Source organism: Parambassis ranga, chromosome 4 (genome assembly GCF_900634625.1).
Source record: "Parambassis ranga chromosome 4, fParRan2.1, whole genome shotgun sequence".
NCBI classification, from domain to species: Eukaryota; Metazoa; Chordata; class Actinopteri; family Ambassidae; genus Parambassis; species Parambassis ranga.
This window is the reverse complement of record NC_041025.1, coordinates 13,030,730-13,049,801: the sequence shown is the minus strand read 5'-3', so window position 1 is coordinate 13,049,801 and position 19,072 is coordinate 13,030,730. Positions and strand designations below refer to the sequence as shown.

The window sequence follows — 19,072 nt, the reverse complement described above, 5'->3', positions numbered from 1 at the left end:
TGACCCCACCTCAAAAGAGAAGTGAGGTTGGCCTTTGATGATGGGAGAAGTTTGGGGAGGGAGAGCAGACCCCTTTCTTATCTTCCTTCCTTCTCCTCTCTCCTGAAGGTTACACTGTGACGCCATTATAATCTGAGTGGTATCTGCAGGTAAGACACAGGACAAATAATACACAGACAAAATCAAAAAGGTTCCCCCAGGCCTCAGCAATAACAATATGCATGTTTTTCTTTGCAAACTGAGTTCAATGCTCACCGTTCGTAAGGTGACTTAAGGGCTTTCTTGGATCCCATGAATTGCATTTGGAATATCCCATTTTACAACACAAACACATGCAAAGGTGCGGATGCATACACACATACAGCCCCCCCTTACCCAACCCCCAACCCCCAGAAGCAGTCTGATAAGGTTGCCTTATCAGAAAAGAAAGGGGAGAAAGGAAGAGGGGAGGTTGCTGTGATAATGGCTTTCACCAAATCCCTCCTCTGTCACAGATTAAAATGCCTGCTTGGAGAGCATTAGCAATCTTTCTTTTCATCTGTCTCCTCATTTTTTTTCTCCGTCGGCGAGTGCCATCGGATTTCTGGGCCAATCTATTGTCACAGGCCTGCCACACATACAAGGAGAAGTCAACCTCAATCTGATAGGCCATTGTCTTATTCTCCCCATCGCTGATTCCTGCTCATGGTATTGATCGCAAAGCTGTCCCCCCTCACATCTCATCACATCGCTCTGTGTGAAGGAGCGTGTTTGTGTGTGTGTTTGTACCCGTGTCAGTCTGTCTGATGGAAGATGTGGTCAGTGTCCCAGTGGAAGAATCTTTCCATTGGGAGAAAATGCCAAATTAGAACTCTTTTTTTGTAATTACACAGATCTATATGTGGCAGGGTTGCACACTGACTCTATGTAGAATTGAACCCTGTGGACTCCCACCTATAATCTGGTCACTCCAGGTATCAAGAGATCACAGAAGTAGAGAGAAAAAGGCACTCAAAAGCTGTGACACTGCTCTGCCACCTTCCCGGTAACCCCCTCATTTCGCCTCCTCCTCCTCGCCTCCTCCACCATGCCTCACAGGCCCGTCTGTCACCCCTCTATAATTATGAGGAGTGAGAGTAATGTGTTGCAGTATGAATAGGATTGTCGGCCTGATTGTGATGTATAGGCTTTCATTACCATGTCCAGGCCTGTGCCCTTCGCCATGTAGGAAATCCTATTTAGGCCCTAATTTGGGAGCCTCCCCGACCGTCCCGCCTGATAGCAATCACACACAGTAATTGTGTGCTGGGGCAACTGACAAGAGTGGAGGCAGACATGGAGAGAGGGAAAGAAAGAAGGATTGGAGGAGGAGGAGGGAGGAAGTCCTGACAGTGATATATCTGCATAGTTTGGTACATTATTCAAGTCATCCTCTGCACAATATGTATGTTTTTTGTGTCTATATCTACCTATTTTAGGGTGGTTTGGTAACGTGAGAATAATTTAGATGCACTTCCTGTAAACCTGGACACATTAATGTGTGGGATTTGAATTTGGACAAGTGGAGGACTTCCCCCTTTACACTCTCTCATTCTGTTTCAACAATGCTGCGTAGCTAATTGGGAGCTATCTCAATAATTATGATTTATGAGACAATCTCCACTGGATATCGTGCATTCTCCCCCTGATTTGATGACAACATGTAACCAGCCCTCTAGCAATCAATATTTGTACATTTTCCATGTCTAACTTGTTAACTTTTTTAATATTTCATTAGCTCCTTTTTAGAGGGAGTGATTTTCAGCACCAACATTTATGCAGATCTGACTCCACTTATAGGCTTGTAGATAATGAATGTCTAATTGACTCATTTAAATACTGTTTGCCTGCAGGAGGGCCTTTGCATTAAATGTTTGATTGCCCTCATATTAACTGTCATTAATCCCCTCTGCTCTTAATAAGGACTTTATGAGGCTTTCTTAAAACTTCTCATCTAACTCACCGTCCCCTTTGCATAATTAAGTAGAATATTCAAAAATATGGAAATGAAGGAGCTCCCAGGATTTGACTAATGGTCTTTGTGCCACAAATTTCTAATTATAGGCAAACCTTTGCATTTTCTGTTCTGCACTGGGCCATGGTTCATTAGCTTGGGTCAATGCGGGTCGATACAGTTAACTCTTCTGTTTAAGAAGCCCACTTTTGTCTCTCACCCTTTCTCTCTCTCTCTCTCACACACACACACACACACATGCACACAGGCATTATATCAAACTGATAGAAGTTGCGCAACCTGTTGTGTTTGCTGACACGAAGTATGCCACATTCAAACACTGCAGTGTCCTCTAAAAGAAGATGTACGGCACAGAGCGAACTTTTGACAGCCATTACAAACTGTCACTGTGCCAGAGTGGGTGAGACACAAACTTGTCTGTGTTTATAGCTTAACTGATCCTCTTATTCCTGCTACTCCTCCAGTCTCTCTGCTCTGCCCTAATCTCTCCGGGGGTCTTACTGGCCCAGGATGACAAATGGGAAGTAGAGGCCAGCCAAGCGTGGGCTGTGTGGAGAGGCTCAGGCCGAGGGTCTCACTAAGCCCCCTCAGCTCCGCCCTGGATCATCTCTGACATGGCCTGCACTAACCCCAAGGATGGAGAGGCCACACACATCACACACAAACCCAGGTATCCGTCCTATATGTCAACCACACATACATTGTCACCATCCATACAGAGAAACATAAGAAGGGATACACTTCTGATCAGTACACTGCACCGGATTGATTTGTCTCATAGACACCTTAAGCTGCTGCTGATACCCTGTATCACATGTGCACACATATGAACACCTACAACCCCTCACACAGTCACAGCAGCTCCAACAATCCAGGGCAGGTTCGTGAGTGTCAGCTCAGAACTGGTGTCACCAGATAAAACCCAGCCAGCTCTATTTTAGTATTCACCATCCAGTTCAATAAGAGCATGTGCTAAATGACTGCAATGTAATGAGTGGCTGTGTGGCTGTAGTCAGAGTTGTGACACTGACAGCGCATGAGAATGTAATGCGTTGAAGCTTGCCCCCCCATCTCTTGCTCGCTCCATGCTCTTCTGCGCCCCACTGCCTCTCAGCCACGGGATCAGCTGCAGGCGCTAATGAAACGTCAGTCAGGTAATTGAGGCTCTGGTGGTGGCGGCCCAGCCAGGCAAGTAGTCAGCCTGTGTGGGTGATGACACTGGGATGCTAGCAGCTATACAGTATCCCACCAACCCCCTATGGAGCATCACAGGAACTGCTCTGGGACCCAGTGGGGTGGAAAACATTGCATTTATGCTGACATTTCCCCATGTCTTCCTGTTTGTGTTACACAGACATTTGAGAGATGAGTGGTGAAGTGTGTACTGGTAAGTTGTGTTGTCAACTAGACTGGAGATTGTTAACCAGCACAGTAAATGCTGCAGTTGGTGAGGAGGATGTTCTACCAGCAGCCTCAGTGAAGGAGTCATAGGTTAAAATCCTTTGTTATTGCACCCCAGAGTGATGTTACCGTCCCTGCCATCCGCTGACCTGCTCGGCACCCCCAGTGAGTTATGGGTAATGTTTAATTCCCCCACTGTGACAGCTGTGGATCCGCATTGGTAAATTGGATTTTTTCCCCTCTTTGTTAGAATTGTGCTTGTGCAGGTAAAGAGAGGGAGAAAGACATTCGCTGCACTGCCTGGCGAGGTAACTCTGTCACTTATTGTTCAGAACCTTTTCTATCTCTCACTGACAAATCAAATCAAACCGGTTTGTTTCTGGGGGCTGAGAGGAGGACGGAGTGGAGCTGATCTGTCCAACCTGGCCTTTGTTTATAGTCTACATGCAATCACGACTCTGTCCTGAATGGGACACATTCTCCACAAACCTCAATGTGCCTGTCCCTTTATTATGTACCACATCATAAATGATAAAATAAAATAGCCAATGCAAACTCATTAAAGCTAACAACCAAAAGTGAGCTCCGCAAACCCATACACATTCAAGGTGAGGACATACGAGTGCTGTGCAATTATACAGTGAACCTTGTTTTTCCCTCTTTGTCTGATGTCCATCATTTCAGAAGAAATAAGGATACAGGAAATTAAAACACTGATTATTTCAGATGTTGTGACGAACACACAGAGAACTATGCAGACCAGTTCCTTAGGATTGTTTTAGCATCTTACTGTTAGATCGTCCACTTCACTGCTTTGGCTCTCTTGAAACTTTTTCACCATCTAATTGTAAAATGCACTATATAAATTAAAGTAATTTAATTGAAATTACAGTGTTTAAGTGATTAAATTTACCTTTTAGTCTAAAACACAGGTGTACCTTAATACAGCTCAGTATCGACAGGATGTAGCATTTAGATTTACCAGTCACAAGCAGAAAACGTGTGGAGAATAGACATTTTAAAATCAATATAAAATAAGGTTAAACTGCTTAATTCCAATTCATCAGAATGAACACACAAGAAAAGCTTTCCCCCTGAAATGACATTTTCTATTTTATCGCCATTCTTTCATTTCAAGGTAGGACACCTTGAAAGACAACATCTGACTGAAGATGTTCCCAAGAGCAGCACAGTCCCGGGGAATAGGAAGTCTAGATTTAGTCCCACTCTGTGCTCTACTCCACTCCACTCTCTTCAGCTTCCCCGGGGCTTTAATGTGGAGAGTGGACAGAGGGGTTAATGCCTAGCTGTAAGCACTGCTTAGCACCAGTGATTGGGTTTGTGTTGTAGCAGGCCTTCCCCCACCAGCAAAAAAATCCAGTGGAAATGACTTCTACTGTCCAGCCCTGTGGGCACTGTATTTCGCAACCGGCGGTTTCAACTCCCCTCCTCTTTGTTGAAGCTCCGTGTCCCAGAGGGCACAGGTGAATTTGATGTGGAGCAATGATTAAAAGTTTTCTCCCTCAAGGTGACCTAAATACAGAGAAGGTGAAAGTCAATGTGAGAGACATGGAGATGAGAGAGGGCCATGGAGGTGAGAGTCTGTTTTGGACATGTATTATGGCACATGGAAGTGCCAAGCCTTCAACTAAATTACCCAGATCCTGTTCTTACACTGCTGAAGTAAAATTCCTGTCTCTTTACATTGTAGCAATCAGTGATTGGGTGATGGGTATAAAGCGCCGTGCTACAGCAAGGAGGCATCAACAATCTAATCATTGTCACATCAGCGATTACCTCAAGGTGTGATGTATTTGGACAGTGTTCTATCACATCTGATATTACATGCCTATTCCTGCCTTATGTCCCTTAGTACACATCTTTTCTCTTAACTGTGTGTTCAATCACCACCACCGGCGCTGCCTGCTGGTGCAGCCGAGCGACCCCTTCGACAGTGACGTATGTCGGCGATTAGCCTGGATACAGTTCAATTATGATAAAAAGCCTGCACACCTCTTAGGCCGTGATTAAAGCCTCAGCCTGGCCTTGATAAAGAGATCCCATCTCAATGCCAGCTCAACCACATTATAAGACACTCTTTCCTGGTGTTCTGCCTCATGCTTTTCACATCAGTGTTGTAGAAAGTACACTGTAGCCTGGATGGAGCTCATGGCAGACAGACCTATGCTGTGGGGAGCTTCTGGGGGGGGGGGGGGGGGGGGGGGGGTTGTTCATCATTCACATGTGGCTGATGATGCTTCGCTGCCACCTATTTTCAATTTAGAATTGTATTTATAAATAACCTTCCATTCTTGACACCTATATCTGACAATATACTTGCCATATAACTTAAGATGGTTTTAGATATTGAGACATAGAAAGGAGAAGGAGAAACCCCAGTTTTGATGAATGGATGAGCAGTGATGAAAAGAGGATATCAGAGGGGCATGAGGAGAGAGAGAGAGGGAGAGAAAGAGCATTAATCCAACACCAGGCCAGCAGAGAGAGGGAGTAAAAATGAGAGACAGAAAGGGAAAGAGAGCAGGAGGAGGAGGCAAAAGAAAGATAGCCTTTCGGCTGTGTTCTGTCAAGGGAGAAATTACACATTTACGGAGGTTTTTTCAAGCAACGACGGCTTCCATAGATCAAACCACTGGATTTATGAGCCAATTTTCAACATGAAATATAGACACAGTGAATCCATTTTACCCATGTTTACTTGCCTTCTCTCACTCTTTTTTCTCTCTCTCTCTCTCAATCAAACAGCCTGCAGTGTGTGAATAGTTTAGTCTCACGTAACCTCAGCAGCGCTTATTAGAAATGTAAATGAAGATTTTTCATTTAAATATTTGTGAAGTTGGAGAGGGTCAAGAAAGATGAGAATTTTGTTGTCATGCTTTAGAGCAAATTTCTTCTGTAAAATCAAAAATAAATAAATAAATCTATTTTGAGATTTGAAATTTTAAATGTTTAAACTAAAAACTACTACTAACATACCATATGGCATATAAAGTATAAACACACATGCGCGCACACACAGTATGCCCAAATCACAGTGCTCTCTTCTTCTGGGCAAACGTATCCAAAATTTGCATAGAAATTAATGTCTAAATAGGCTAAACGACATAACTGACATGCAATTAGCAATATTATGAGGAGAAAACTTAATGAAGTTTCAGTGCCTGAGCCAAGCTAAGAATGAACACTGCTTAATTATCATATTAATGAAGTCATTAGTTGTCACTTAACTTAGATGACAGGTAAGGTAAGAATGTCATGATCCTACAATTTGCCCAACAAATGTGTATTCAACACTGATTACCCCCAAGTCAAGATCTCATCTGAGAAAGAGCAGCAGAGATTCGATGTGTGAAAGGAACTACCAAAGCATAACCTGCAGTAAGAAAAAACTGTGATATTTATTGAATCATTGAAAGCATCTTCAAGGTCACCTGAGGACAAACAACACAAATCAGCCCACCCCAGTCCAACATGAAGATTGGGCTGTAGATTGAAGCGACATCTATGAGAGAGAACGAAATGCACTCCAGGTCGAGAGGAAGCCAGTACTAGAGGCACAAAAACACATTTCCAGTAAACACTATGGGATGATTAGGCTACAAAAAAACTCAGTTGGGGCAAATGAGCAATGTGGCTGGAGGTCCTCCCACTCCCAGGGTCTGTTCTTTCATTCCAATTCGTTTCAATTACCCAGTCATTCCCACCTCCTTCCCCATGTCCCGATTAGCTCAGCCGGGCAATTTACAGTTGATCTTGCCTCATCCAAGGCCAAGCAGCGGAGGAGGCTGGTAGACGAGCCGTAATGGAATGAAATGTCACTCAGTTGTTGCCTTTGTCACAGCAATGCAGGGCAGGACTGATGGGGCGGGGATGGAGAGGTCTCGTTAGTAGGTAAAAAGGTGCCTGTGTGTGTGTCTGTAGTCAGGGGTGCTTTTACGTAAACAGACAGTAATATTGTGTCCAACTGTTGTGTATGTATGCATCTCATCCAGCCATGAATCTCCACTGTAACCACTGCGTGTCAGCTGCCTCTCTTGTCAAGGCTTCTTCACCTTTTTCACTGAAGATGAGCTGGATGCTGATTCTCTCCTTTTGCGCTGTAACATAACAACAAACGAGACATTTACAGTGGGGCCTGGCAATATGATGCTACCAATAAGAAATCTCTAACTCACAACTGTGCTTTCCCACTGGTAGGCCAGGGAGGCAGTTATGAGTCTGTTAACCAGAAAACCTGAATCTTGGATTTATTTACCAGCACAGAGCTTTAATATGAAGATTTGCCACCACCTACACAGATCCTAACCCTGCCTGCACAATAACACCTAATAATCAACATTTTGAAATTTGTTTAAAAAATTGAAATAATCGCCAGTTTCACATTACATTTAATTGATTATTGGTTTGAAAATGTTTGTCCGATGCAGACTTACTGAGTTGGGGGTAAGTGGTGCTCCTACAACATCAATGATCTGCTCCTTGGCTTCTACCTTGATGTCATCAGTGCCAGGCCAGGGCTGAGCTTCCCCCCCTGGGGTGGATGCTGTGGTGCTGTTTGTGGAATTGAGTTCTCCGAGCTGTTGTACAGTGACCGGTCCAGTTCCCGTAGCTCCACCACACAGGCTTCCGCCACCGGCCTTCAGTAAGGCCTCATAGCGATGACGCAGCATCTGTTGCTCGTACTCACAATTGCTGTGGGCCTGCTTCAATTCATACAGCAGCACCAGGTCACTGCGAAGCTCATTGAACATCTGTACAATCTCCTCAGTGGGCATGGGGTTAAGATCTAGATCCACACACACAATAAAAACATGATTAAAACTGTAATTTGTAACTCCTTTTTGTGATATTATATATATATATATATTATAAGAACAAAACAACAGGGTAACAGGTTCATGTATCTCCCCTCAACAGTATAGTGTTAAATGTAGTAGGTGCTATAGAGATAGACAGTGCACCTTATTGTTATTTTTGACATCATATTACTGAGAAGTGCAACATGTCTTCATGAGATGGTGCAGATGGATGTTAAGTCACATTTTCTATTTAGAGACAATTTGGAAATGACATGATATTCCTTTAAATTGTAATTCAAAAGAATTGAAAATATTTTCTCTACTCTCCTGAAACCAATGTCCATTGTAGAGGAAAAGTTTAAAATGCACAACTAAGAAACTGCTAATGTTTATTCATACTCACCCACTCCTTGCTCTATCAGGATCTGCTCAATGGCCTTGATCTTCTTCTGGCCTACTGAGCTTGGCAGTTTCATCTGAATAACACACAGAGAGACATGCACACACACAAGTGTGTGATTAAAGGTAGCAGGGACATTAGGATAAACAGCTCCACCTCAGGGCTTTTAATTCGTATGAAATGCACTTCAGCGGGCCAGATCAAAATGTCTTTATCCACTGAACTCTATCTGACAGATTAGCTAGAGGGGCACTCCACTTCCTTAGCTGTGCTAATGCATTTTCCATAGAGAGCAGCAGCTCCTCATCAGTCTTGAAGATGAATAAGAGTCCCCCTGCTAGGTTTTACAGATATTAGAGAGTTAGAACAGAATTAATCATCACAGTTATAATAAGAGATGGCTACCTCAAGTCTTAACCTCAAATTTCTCACATACACCAACTACAGAGTCAATCTGCAGTAAGCTACATAATAGTAAACAACATTATTTTTGGTTTTACACATGGTTTTAAAATATACAGCAACAGTTCTTTGCTCTTTTTAGTGGAGTTTTAGATTTGTCAAAAGTATTTGTAAGAATTTAAGTGGAAAGTTGCATTTTTGAAGGTTATACTTCAGAAGGATTGAGCTGTACTCACCCTTTGACTGCGCAGTGTTACACCAGCTGACTTGAAGTCAGGGAATTTGATGCCAGCTGTCTCTGGAACAGCCTAATGTAGGGGAAAATATGACATTAATATGATTCCCCTTTTATGTTTGGATAGACCTGGATGACACAAGAGCTACTTCTGGTCATTTGATCAATACTGCTGAAAAAAATAATAACATTTTTAACAGGAACTACTGACACACATATGATCTTAATAATTTCACTGTAGCACTGCACTGAAAAGCTCAGTCATAAGGATGGCTGCTTTAACATGTCTATAACGATATATATTTATCTTTTTAAGCTTAACTGTACTGGAGAAGCTTTTTTTGCTCCTTTGGGTGGTGTGCATGTCATACCGGTTTTTCTGTTTCCCTTTTCTGAGGGAGCTTCTTCTTGGAAACTCTCTTTTCAGCTCGCCGTAACTCTGTGGTTGTATCAGCTGCTTTAATGAGTTTCTGTAGATCCTGGGCTTTCTTTTCACGCTCTTTCTTCCTAGTCTCAATCTTCCTCAGCTCCTGAATTAGATACTCTTCTTCTGCCACCTACAGGAAAACGGGAGAAGTGCAATCTTGATCAGAATCAGAATTGTGTTACTTGCCATGCAAGTGAAAAGGTTTCACATTCCTAGGAAGTTGCCTTAGTGATTAGTGCGTACATAAAATGTATAACAATTAACATGTAATAAGAAGCATGCACAGGTTAAAAAATAAAATAAAATAAAAAAAGCTAAAAGTAAAAGAAAGTATACAAAGTAATCTAACAATAAGGCTATAAATTGACATGAAACAGACATACAATGAACAGAACAGAACTCGAGTAATGGTTGTAATAGCACAACAATGATGTGAACAAAGTGTACCAGTGTAACCTGTACCACATGGATCAGTGAGGTGGTACTAGTGTGCAAAGTAGTGCAAGATGGAAAGTAAGCAGCGCAAATAGTCATCAGGTGATATGTCAAAGACTGACAAGCATCAATGCCAGCAATGTTTTACACAAAAGGCATTACTTCATTAATAAATCAAATTATAAATGGCTTAGAGTTTTGTTTGTACTAACTTGTTCAGGTGTGCGATTGAAAAGTTTCTCCAGCTGCTCTTTGCGGCGCCTTTCATGGCCAGCATCAAAGATGTAGATCTTGGGCTCTGTCCCTGATGCTGCACGAACCTTAGTTAGCTTACCACAAATATTGTAATATCGTTCTTTTAGGTCCTCCACTGAACGTTTCTGAAAAGAAAAATAGAGTAGTGTTACTATTACATGTCCTTTGTAATGTCTACATACTGTTAGCGTAGATTAATACTGTAGGGACATTTACTCTATATTGCTGGTGGTCATAGCGGTCATGGACAACTATGAAGCGCAGATCAAAGCGCTTGCACAAGTCAAACAAGTGGTCAGTCTCTGCTTTAGTCCATCCATCGTCATGGAGATGCATTTGATATTCCTGCTCTGAGTACACTGGAACCTGTACTGTCTGTACAAGCAGAGAGAAAACAGAGAGAGTACAGTGAACCTGTATGAATAGCTATAAAACAGTACATGTGCAAGAATGAGTAATAAGAAAAAATTTGAAGATTATGAGTTGGAAAAATCGAAAAAATGGTTATGATATTGTTTGAGAGTGTACTATACAGGTGACTTGACAGAAATGGAAACTGTATTCCCACCTTGTTGAAACGAGCAAAAGGATAGTCCTTGCCCTCTTCTGCTACACGTCTCCAGTGGTGGAATATGGCCCCATCCTTGCGAGCTGGATTTGTGAAGGGCATCCACTTCCAGGGACGAACCTTCTTACAGCCAAGCTTGGCTTTGACTGTCCTATAGCCTTGAGTAGTGTCACTAGGCAGCAGAGGGGGCGCATCTCTACAGATTTAGAGGAAAAACAAGTGAGGATTCAAAACCTTTGTATAAACAGATCTATCTATCTAAATATAAAAAATACCTCAGAAAACATATGTAGCTGACAGTGTACAAAAACCAAAATTAATCTGGATTAATCTGACTGGATAACACACAAATAATTATTTAGGAAACTTTTAGATTCTTTAACTTCTCACTTTCTGGTTTATTTACCATGCAAATAAAGCAGTGACTAAGCACAGGACAACCAATTTAAAACAAACTTATGACTTTGGAGGAACCCATACTTCTTGTCAGAGTAGAGCAGAGCATAGACTTCTCTGTGCATTCCCTCTGGTCTCTTGAATGTCAGCGTTTCTGTTGCCTTTTTTGTTTTTTTCTAAGATGGACAGAAATATTTGAATAGAAAACATTTTTGTAAGCAGACAATGACATACATTAATTTATCACCTTGCATGCTGAATATCTTGGCATTCTGTAATGGTATCTTATATTATGTCAATAGCTTACCTTGTCTGAGTTGATGAGGTCTTTCTTGCTAATTGGACCGTCATTGTCCCCTCCAGCCAACTCAAGAATGTCCCTGACATCTGCACCAGTAGCCATGTCTAGTGTTGCTAAATAAAATATAACTTATAATCCGTCAAACGTTAATATTGCTCACTGATTCAGACAGGCTCATTCATTCTGTTCGTGTGGTAACGTCACACTCGATCGAATACAGTTTTAGCTAAAGGCTAACGCTAACGATCGTTTCTAAGTAACACGTACTTTGTAGAGCCGCAAACAGACAAGTTATTACTTTGCAAAATTTGTTACCGTAATACTGTCACTAAAGGTTTCTACAAGACCTAATCACTGTCAAAATATTTATAAAGAATATTCACTTGCTATTGTTAGCTTTAGGAGGGTAAGCCAAAACCGACACAACTTCCGTCGCCGCTCAGGCCACTGTGACCAAACAGGAAAATTATGTATCGCCCCCTTGGGGTCTGGCGATTCACTGCATAGTTTCTTTATTTTTTTTTATATTTTGAAGGACAGCTACAGGCCGAAGCGTTGCAGTTTGTCTTAATAATACAGTTACATTTGCAAAACTGAAATTTGACATGGGTTTTGTAGCTAACTGTCTATCTATTTGTCTGTCTCTTTATGTTGGAACCCTTATTCTGAAAACCATTATTCCGTTATGACGTTTACGTTTGAAAGGTCATACCGGAAGTACACCATTTTGTCGCTGGTTTTAAAAATTCCATGCATCCGTCTTCTTCTCACTCCGCCATTTTCGTTTCGTGGTGTGGTGTCGCAGTCAGCCTAGTTGGCCAGCAAGCTAAAGTCGCACTTGAAAGTTAAAATCAACGATCACAATCGACGGTTACAGTTTTTAATCAAGGGAATCACTTATCTGCATAAAAATGTCCAACGAGCAGGCCGAAACTGTTACCGAGACAACAGGCCAACAGCAGCCGCCGCAGCAGGGGTAAGTCCATTCATAAGAGTTCCTTTGTTGAGCTTATTTTCCAGTTAGCCGCTGTAGTTCTGTTCAATCAATGTCTTTTTGTACCTTGGCAAACATGTAATCAAGTTGAACCAGTGGTTCCATTGATATTAGCTTTATATGTATTTAATGCCGTTTAATTGGTTTTCATTGTTGTGCGGCGTAAATGTGGGCCCCGTCTATGTACTGGAACAATCAATTTATTCTGCGCAACTTAACCACCACACTGTGTCCATACGGGTCAAGCAGTGGCAATTTTCATTTTAACTTCTTTTCGTGATTTAATTTAGCCATTTAGATATTGTATTTGCAAACGGGTAGTGTAGCTTAAGCTCACTTAAGTCCAAAGACCGGCCTCGCCATATGGCTGCGGTGGGGTTTTTTATCGCGAGACACAGCTTACTGGCGCCACTTGCAACAGTTGTGCTAAAACACACTAAAATACTGTTAACAAAAAAGCTGGCTAATTCAAGTCTCCGCCATGAACTCTCGCTTTTGAACATGTATTCATGCACTTGTGATGTTTTTATTGAATACTATCTCCTTTTGTATTTACACAGAGAAATGAACGGAAAACCCAAGATCGAGCCGAATGCAGGAAGGAAGGAAAGACCCCAGAAAAGAGGCGGAGGTGGTCGCTATGAGCCCTATGGAAACGCAAACAAAAGATACCGTGTGTTCGTCAGCAACATCCCATATGATGTAAAATGGCAAGCCCTCAAAGACCTGATGAAAGAAAAAGGTAAGGTGTTCAGATAGGGGTTTTACTCACCAGCTTGGTCATGATAAAATATCAGAATCAGCATTCAGTGTTATTTTGTTTGACCACTGCTGCTTTGATGGGTTTCTGGCAGTTGTACAGTGTTGCTTGAGATCTTGTGAGAGCTATCTGGAACACTGTTTTTGGACAAGGACCCCCTTATTTTTCTCCTTATTAGAGTTGCTGCAGACTTGCAAAAGGTGGTGAACCGGGATGTCAGATTGAACATTTAGTCTCCATTGAGAGTACTAAAAACTTTTTGGGGTTTTGTGAAGTGGAGGTTGTACATGCGTTAAGTGAGTCCACTATAGTGAAAATCCCAATGGCTTGGGATTATGACTGGCTTAATTAGATGTTTGTTCCCAAGCAATGCATATATACAGTTCTTTGCTGTAGTGTAAGTGTGTCCAGTAATAAGGGACTGGTTGCTATCAGTTGCAACACCCAAAAACCTTGGACTCTCACAATGTAATTGGTTAAGATTTTTGGAGACATCAAACTAAATGCTTTCCAATGCAGCAACTTGAGCTATGAGTTTTCATTAAAATAAAAGTAGTTGCATTGTTATGGGGTATTGGAAAGTGTTAGATGTATCCCAATGCATTAAATTGGCATCTACTAAGTTAAAGCATGTGTTAGGAGAGGCACAATCTTTTGGGCCAGGTATTCATTTTGTGACAACTGACTATGGAGTTAAATTGCATTTTCTTTTTTAGGTGCGACCTTGACAAGCGAATGTTTTCTCAGCAGATCTCCATGTTGTGCCAAACACAGCAGTGTGCTGGGGATTTGTTTGGGGTACAGGTCTACAAAATAAAGCAGCTTCTTATGCAGTGTCCTTGTCTCTAGAGGTGTGGTCACAGATGTCCATTTGTTGAACAGACATGTGACCTGGAACAAAGGCGTAGCCGTGGGTCGCCGCTGCATCAAAATTCAGATGTATTACAGCAACAGGTCTACCTTACGATGAGGTTTGTAGGTAGAGAAGTTTCTTTTCTTTAAGTTTATTGATGCTAAGATTATGGTGGGCGAATGTTTTGATGCATTAGCCAGAGGTCTTAAAATGGCAACATTTGGCCAAGTATGCTTAGGTTTGCAATGACCGCGGCTGAGGCATTGAAGTTGAAATTATTTGGTCAATTATCTTAAGGTAGGTGGTGGTGTTCAGGGCAGTATATCCAAATGAGAAGGCTATCTTAACAGTTGTTGTCCTCAGTCTATTGCTTTGGGTGTTTGAGGAGAATTCCAACAAGGACAGGCTAAGAAGTCTTTATTTTCAAGATAAAAAAGCCAAGCTTGCTTTTTGTAGACCTGTACCATATTGTGCTGCTGAGGTGCTGGGGGAAGGCTCAGGACTGGCAGTCTGAGCTCACTGTCACCGGCCACCCTACTTGTGTTTCTGCTCTAAACCCCCATTGTTCTCTCGGCTTCTCTCCCCTTGGTGTGTGTCGTCTCTGGAATCTGATTTGTAGTGGGTGAGGTAACGTACGTGGAACACTTAATGGACGCAGAAGGCAAATCGAGGGTAAGTGCAAATACATACAAATAAAACTTATGAATAAGCCTAGACAAACATGTGTTTGTCTGCTTTGGTTTCTTTATTTACATTGTTGGGAATTGTTCAGATTCTGAAACATGGTGGAGTGTGTGAGACGGTGACATGCAGGAGGTGTGTTTTATTTGGTGTCTGTGGCACTGACTTGAGGCCATCCGAAGGGTTGATGCTCTTATAACAGGACTTCAGCTTTCTTCGCAGCCAATCCTGTGGGATTGCAGTAGCTGACAAATTCCCTTGCGGTTGCTTGATTTGCTCCTTATGTCTGAATGGAGTCTAGTCTGCAAGAGGTTGTTACAAGGTTGTTAGATTGTTGTTAAATTACTACTCCATAGAACCGCTTTACAGGCAAAGTTACCTCCAATATCTTAGTAGAGGTGAATCCAATCTCACTGTGGATTTTCTGCCCTTAGGATGTTGGGGAAACTCTTTTATATTCACTACACTTGTCTGAATTGTTACTCACTTGGTTTAAAAAGAATTCTCATATTGTAATAATATTTGGAAGAACAGAGTTGTGGCCAGTGCTGTAGACTTGTGTTTTTTGAACTTTTGACAATGCATGAAGGTGTTTTTTGCTACATGTCAACAAAAACTGTTCCATCCATGACTTTTACTAATTTAAAATATTCTTTTACTCCTTTCCTGCAACCTGGCCTAATGACAACAATCAACAAAGGGTTGTGCGTAAGTACACTTAATCAGTTTGTTTTAAAATCTCAGAACAATAACATACAAAACCAGTCCTCTTCTTAATTAAACTGCTAATGTAAAGAAAATGTTCACCTTGAGTGTCAAATACTTTAGGTTGTAGCAGTTAAACAATTGTCTGATTGGGTGTCTTTCTGTCAGTGTTGTTGAGTTTAGGACTGAAGAACTCATGAAGAAAGCCGTAGAGAAGGTCAACAAGCACAACCTCAATGGACGCCCTTTAAAAGTGAAAGAGGTGGGCTGCAGAAAGAATAAGAGTAACTATGTTGTGAAACTTTCCTATAAGACAAAAGTGGATTTGCTTAATTCTCATTTTTGTTGGTTTTGTTAGGACCCTGATGGCGTAATTGCTCAGAGAGAAATAAGCAAGGGCCATGGTGGAGGACCTCCAGGAGGCCATGGTGGAATGGGGGGCATGGGTGGAATGGGCGGCATGGGAGGAATGGGTGGCGGAATGGGTGGTGGAATGGGGGGCGGAATGGGTGGTGGGATGGGTGGCGGAATGGGGGGTGGAATGGATCGCATGGGTCCTGGACCAAATGGCTCCATGGTCAGTATTCCTCCAAGCCTGATGAACAACCCCAACATCCCCATGGAGATCATCCATGGTCTGCAAGCTGGAAGAATTGGAAGCACTATCTTTGTGGCTAACGTAAGGATTCTAGATTTTACTTGCTGTGTAAGTCTGACCTGTCTATGTAACCATTTATAAAATTGTTCCTTATATCAACAGCTTGACTACAAAGTGGGTTGGAAGAAGCTGAAGGAGGTGTTCGGCATGGCCGGCATGGTGGTGAGGGCGGACATTCTGGAGGACAAGGATGGAAAAAGCAGAGGCATGGGCACAGTAACATTCGATATGCCCATCGAAGCAGTCCAAGCTGTCTGTATCCCTTCAGAATGCCAAACTGATATATGCTTTTAGCTGTTGACTGTGATTGCTTACTTTGTTAGTGTGTCCAGTGTATTTTCCTTAATAATTTCACAGCTATGTTCAATGGGCAGCTCTTGTTCAACAGAACCATGCATGTCAAACTGGTATGTTTACTAAACCAAAACTGTACATTAGCACTTGTCATGACCTGATCGGATTGTGTTTATATGGTGTCTTGCTTTTTTTTTCTTTTTCTTTTTTAAAAACAGGATGAGAAATCCCTCCCTAAAGATTTTGGACCACAGGACAGAGCAGCAGCTCTTCCACGTAAGTGCTAATCTAGCCTCTCTCTGTGATGTAGGAAATAAGTTTATCAACTGTATTAAATGTTTGGATTTTTTACCTAGGTGGTTTAAGTGGCGTTGGCTTGGGCTTGGGACCTGGTGGTCAGCCTATTGATGCTACCCAGCTGAACAGAGGAGGTGGTGGTGGTGGTGGTGGAGGAATGGGCAACATGGGTCCTGGAGGTAACAAACTGTTTTTGTACAGCCATTATTATATGCAATATTATTAACTGTAAATCAAAAGCTCATTATTACTCTTCCTACCTGTAGGAATGGATGGAATGGGCTTTGGCAACATGGGAGGTCGCATGGGAGGAGGTTAGTCACAGATCCTCTTAAAAGTGCTGCTTTTAAATAGGAGCATATTAAAGGCCTTATATCCTAATCTCGTCAAAATGCTGTTTTCTAGGACTCCAATACAACAATTTCAACAGTAAAAAGCAGAAAAATGTGTATAAGTGATTTATATATGTGTGTGTGGTTTTTAATTAAGATGTTCTCCTGTTTTAGGCATAGACAACTTTGGAGGAATGAACAACATGGACCGTTTTGGCTCTTCAGGGATGGGCAGAATGAACGGTAAGGGTACGTTGATAGAATAAACACTCCAAAGCAAACGTGGAACACTCACGTTTTGCTGGATGGTTCTAATGGTTTCATCTCTTGCATTGTCAGAGATGGACCGTGGTGGGATTGGTGGTGCTTTTGACAGGGAATTTGGGCGAAATGAAATGGGAATGTCTCGCAATAATTTTGGAGACTCCTTTGAGAGAGGAATGGGTTAGTATTTTCAGGATTTAGTTGAAAATTAATCATTATGCCTCTGTCGGATCACTAAATTATGCTGCCCCCCCCCCCCCTTTTTTTTTTTTAATTTCAGGAAACTCTATGGGTATGGAGCGCATGAGCTCTGGAATGGACCGCCTAGGAACCAGCATGGACCGCATGACCGGGATGGACAGGATGGGTATGGACAGGATGGATCGTGTATCTGACCTGGACAGGCTGGGTTCTGGATTTGATCGGATGGGCTCTGGTATGGACCGGCTTGGGCCCAGTATGGACCGGCTCGGACCTGGCCTGGACCGAATGACCTCTGGTATGGACCGCCTTGGCCCGTCTGGATTTGACCGCTTAGGCTCGTCTGGCTTGGATCGCATGGGCACTGGAATGGATTTTAGCTCTCCAATGGGTATGGACCGCATGGGCAGCTCTGGCCTTGACAGAATGGGGAGCAGCTTCGACCGCATGGGTTCTACCACAGGACTCGACCGCTTCTCCTCTGGTGGCCTTGACCGCATGAGCTCTGGCATAGACCGGATGGGATCTGGAAACGTTGGTGGTCAGTTTGATCGTTCTGGTGACTTGGATCGTGGATTTGGTGGGAATTCCTTTGGAGGAGCTGCAGCTGGAGGGCCCTCAACTGGGGGAGGCAATGTCAGGAAGGGGTGCCAGATCTTTGTCAGAAATGTAAGTGTTGATATATAGAGTGGTTTGTCTTGATTTATTTGAAACGCATCTCACATTATAATCATTTTTATTTCAGCTGCCATTTGACTTCACTTGGAAGATGCTGAAGGATACCTTCAATACATGTGGTAAGAGTATTAGAAACAGAAAATAAGCTCAGTCAATTCTATTTTATGAAATAACACCTAGTGTTGGTATTTTTCTGTTTGCAGGAATGGTCCAGTATGCTGATATTAAGATGGAGAATGGAAAGTCCAAGGGCTGTGGTGTGGTCCGCTTTGACAACCCTGAAACCGCTGAACGTGCTTGTCGGACCATGAATGGCCACCGACTGAATGGAAGAGAGATTGATGTTAGAATCGACAGAAATGCATAAATTGTCTGCATCTGACATTTCACTAGTTTCAAATGTCTAAACACTCAGCATCTATATTGTCCGTCGGCATGGGTTTGCCGCTGGGCATTTATAACATCAATTTCATTATTTTAGTTATTACCTTGTAACCAGTGAAGGTGTTGTGTTAGTTTTTGCTTAGGTTTTACTTTTTTAGAGACCAAATTTTTAATTTTTTGTTCTGTCATGCTTCACCTGTCATTGCCTTTGTTCTTTAAAGTGTTTTGATAAATAAACCTCAATATTTGAAGTGCTGGTGGTTTTGTGTTTTAATTGAATGTCAGCAGTCAGCAGCTGTTATTTGTGCAAAATGATCTATATGTGCGACTTCAGTTGT

At 42.3% G+C, this 19,072-nt stretch overlaps 2 protein-coding genes across 5 annotated transcripts; one reads left to right on the top strand and one right to left on the bottom strand.

Moving 5' to 3' along the window:
- Positions 1–6,789: 6,789 nt before the first annotated feature.
- On the bottom strand, positions 6,790–12,070 carry dmap1 (DNA methyltransferase 1 associated protein 1). The gene is made up of 10 exons (XM_028403750.1): positions 11,640–12,070; positions 11,417–11,508; positions 10,937–11,132; positions 10,585–10,743; positions 10,326–10,493; positions 9,623–9,808; positions 9,253–9,324; positions 8,618–8,690; positions 7,849–8,201; positions 6,790–7,512 (listed from the first exon to the last, which is right to left on the bottom strand). Exons 1-10 carry the CDS (start codon positions 11,733–11,735, stop codon positions 7,453–7,455), a joined length of 1,455 nt encoding a protein of 484 aa, XP_028259551.1. The 5' UTR covers positions 11,736–12,070; the 3' UTR covers positions 6,790–7,452.
- Positions 12,071–12,359: 289 nt separating this feature from the next.
- hnrnpm (heterogeneous nuclear ribonucleoprotein M) lies at positions 12,360–18,988 on the top strand. Of its 4 annotated transcripts, none has more exons than XM_028403737.1 (16): positions 12,360–12,609; positions 13,188–13,369; positions 14,860–14,912; positions 15,622–15,629; positions 15,795–15,888; positions 15,985–16,305; positions 16,387–16,540; positions 16,642–16,691; positions 16,797–16,854; positions 16,935–17,054; positions 17,142–17,189; positions 17,382–17,456; positions 17,547–17,651; positions 17,752–18,341; positions 18,418–18,469; positions 18,554–18,988. In XM_028403737.1, exons 1-16 carry the CDS (start codon positions 12,545–12,547, stop codon positions 18,715–18,717), a joined length of 2,139 nt encoding a protein of 712 aa, XP_028259538.1. In that variant the 5' UTR covers positions 12,360–12,544; the 3' UTR covers positions 18,718–18,988. The 4 variants fall into 4 exon arrangements, with proteins under 4 accessions (XP_028259538.1, XP_028259539.1, XP_028259540.1 ...); XM_028403738.1 differs by having other exon boundaries at positions 17,382–17,450; positions 18,554–18,717; XM_028403739.1 differs by lacking the exon at positions 17,547–17,651 and having other exon boundaries at positions 17,382–17,450.
- Positions 18,989–19,072: the final 84 nt, after the last annotated feature.

Coding starts and splice junctions, on each gene's coding strand:
- dmap1 (XM_028403750.1), bottom strand. CDS start 11,735: ATGGCTACTGGTGCAGATGTCAGGGACATTCTTGAGTTGGCTGGAGGG. Junction 9,809..10,325: donor TCAATCGCACACCTGAACAA/GTTAGTACAAAC, acceptor GTTTTCCTGTAG/GTGGCAGAAGAAGAGTATCT. Junction 8,691..9,252: donor TAACACTGCGCAGTCAAAGG/GTGAGTACAGCT, acceptor TGTGTTATTCAG/ATGAAACTGCCAAGCTCAGT.
- hnrnpm (XM_028403737.1), top strand. CDS start 12,545: ATGTCCAACGAGCAGGCCGAAACTGTTACCGAGACAACAGGCCAACAG. Junction 15,889..15,984: donor GCCCTTTAAAAGTGAAAGAG/GTGGGCTGCAGA, acceptor TGGTTTTGTTAG/GACCCTGATGGCGTAATTGC. Junction 17,190..17,381: donor GGGAGGTCGCATGGGAGGAG/GTTAGTCACAGA, acceptor CTCCTGTTTTAG/GCATAGACAACTTTGGAGGA.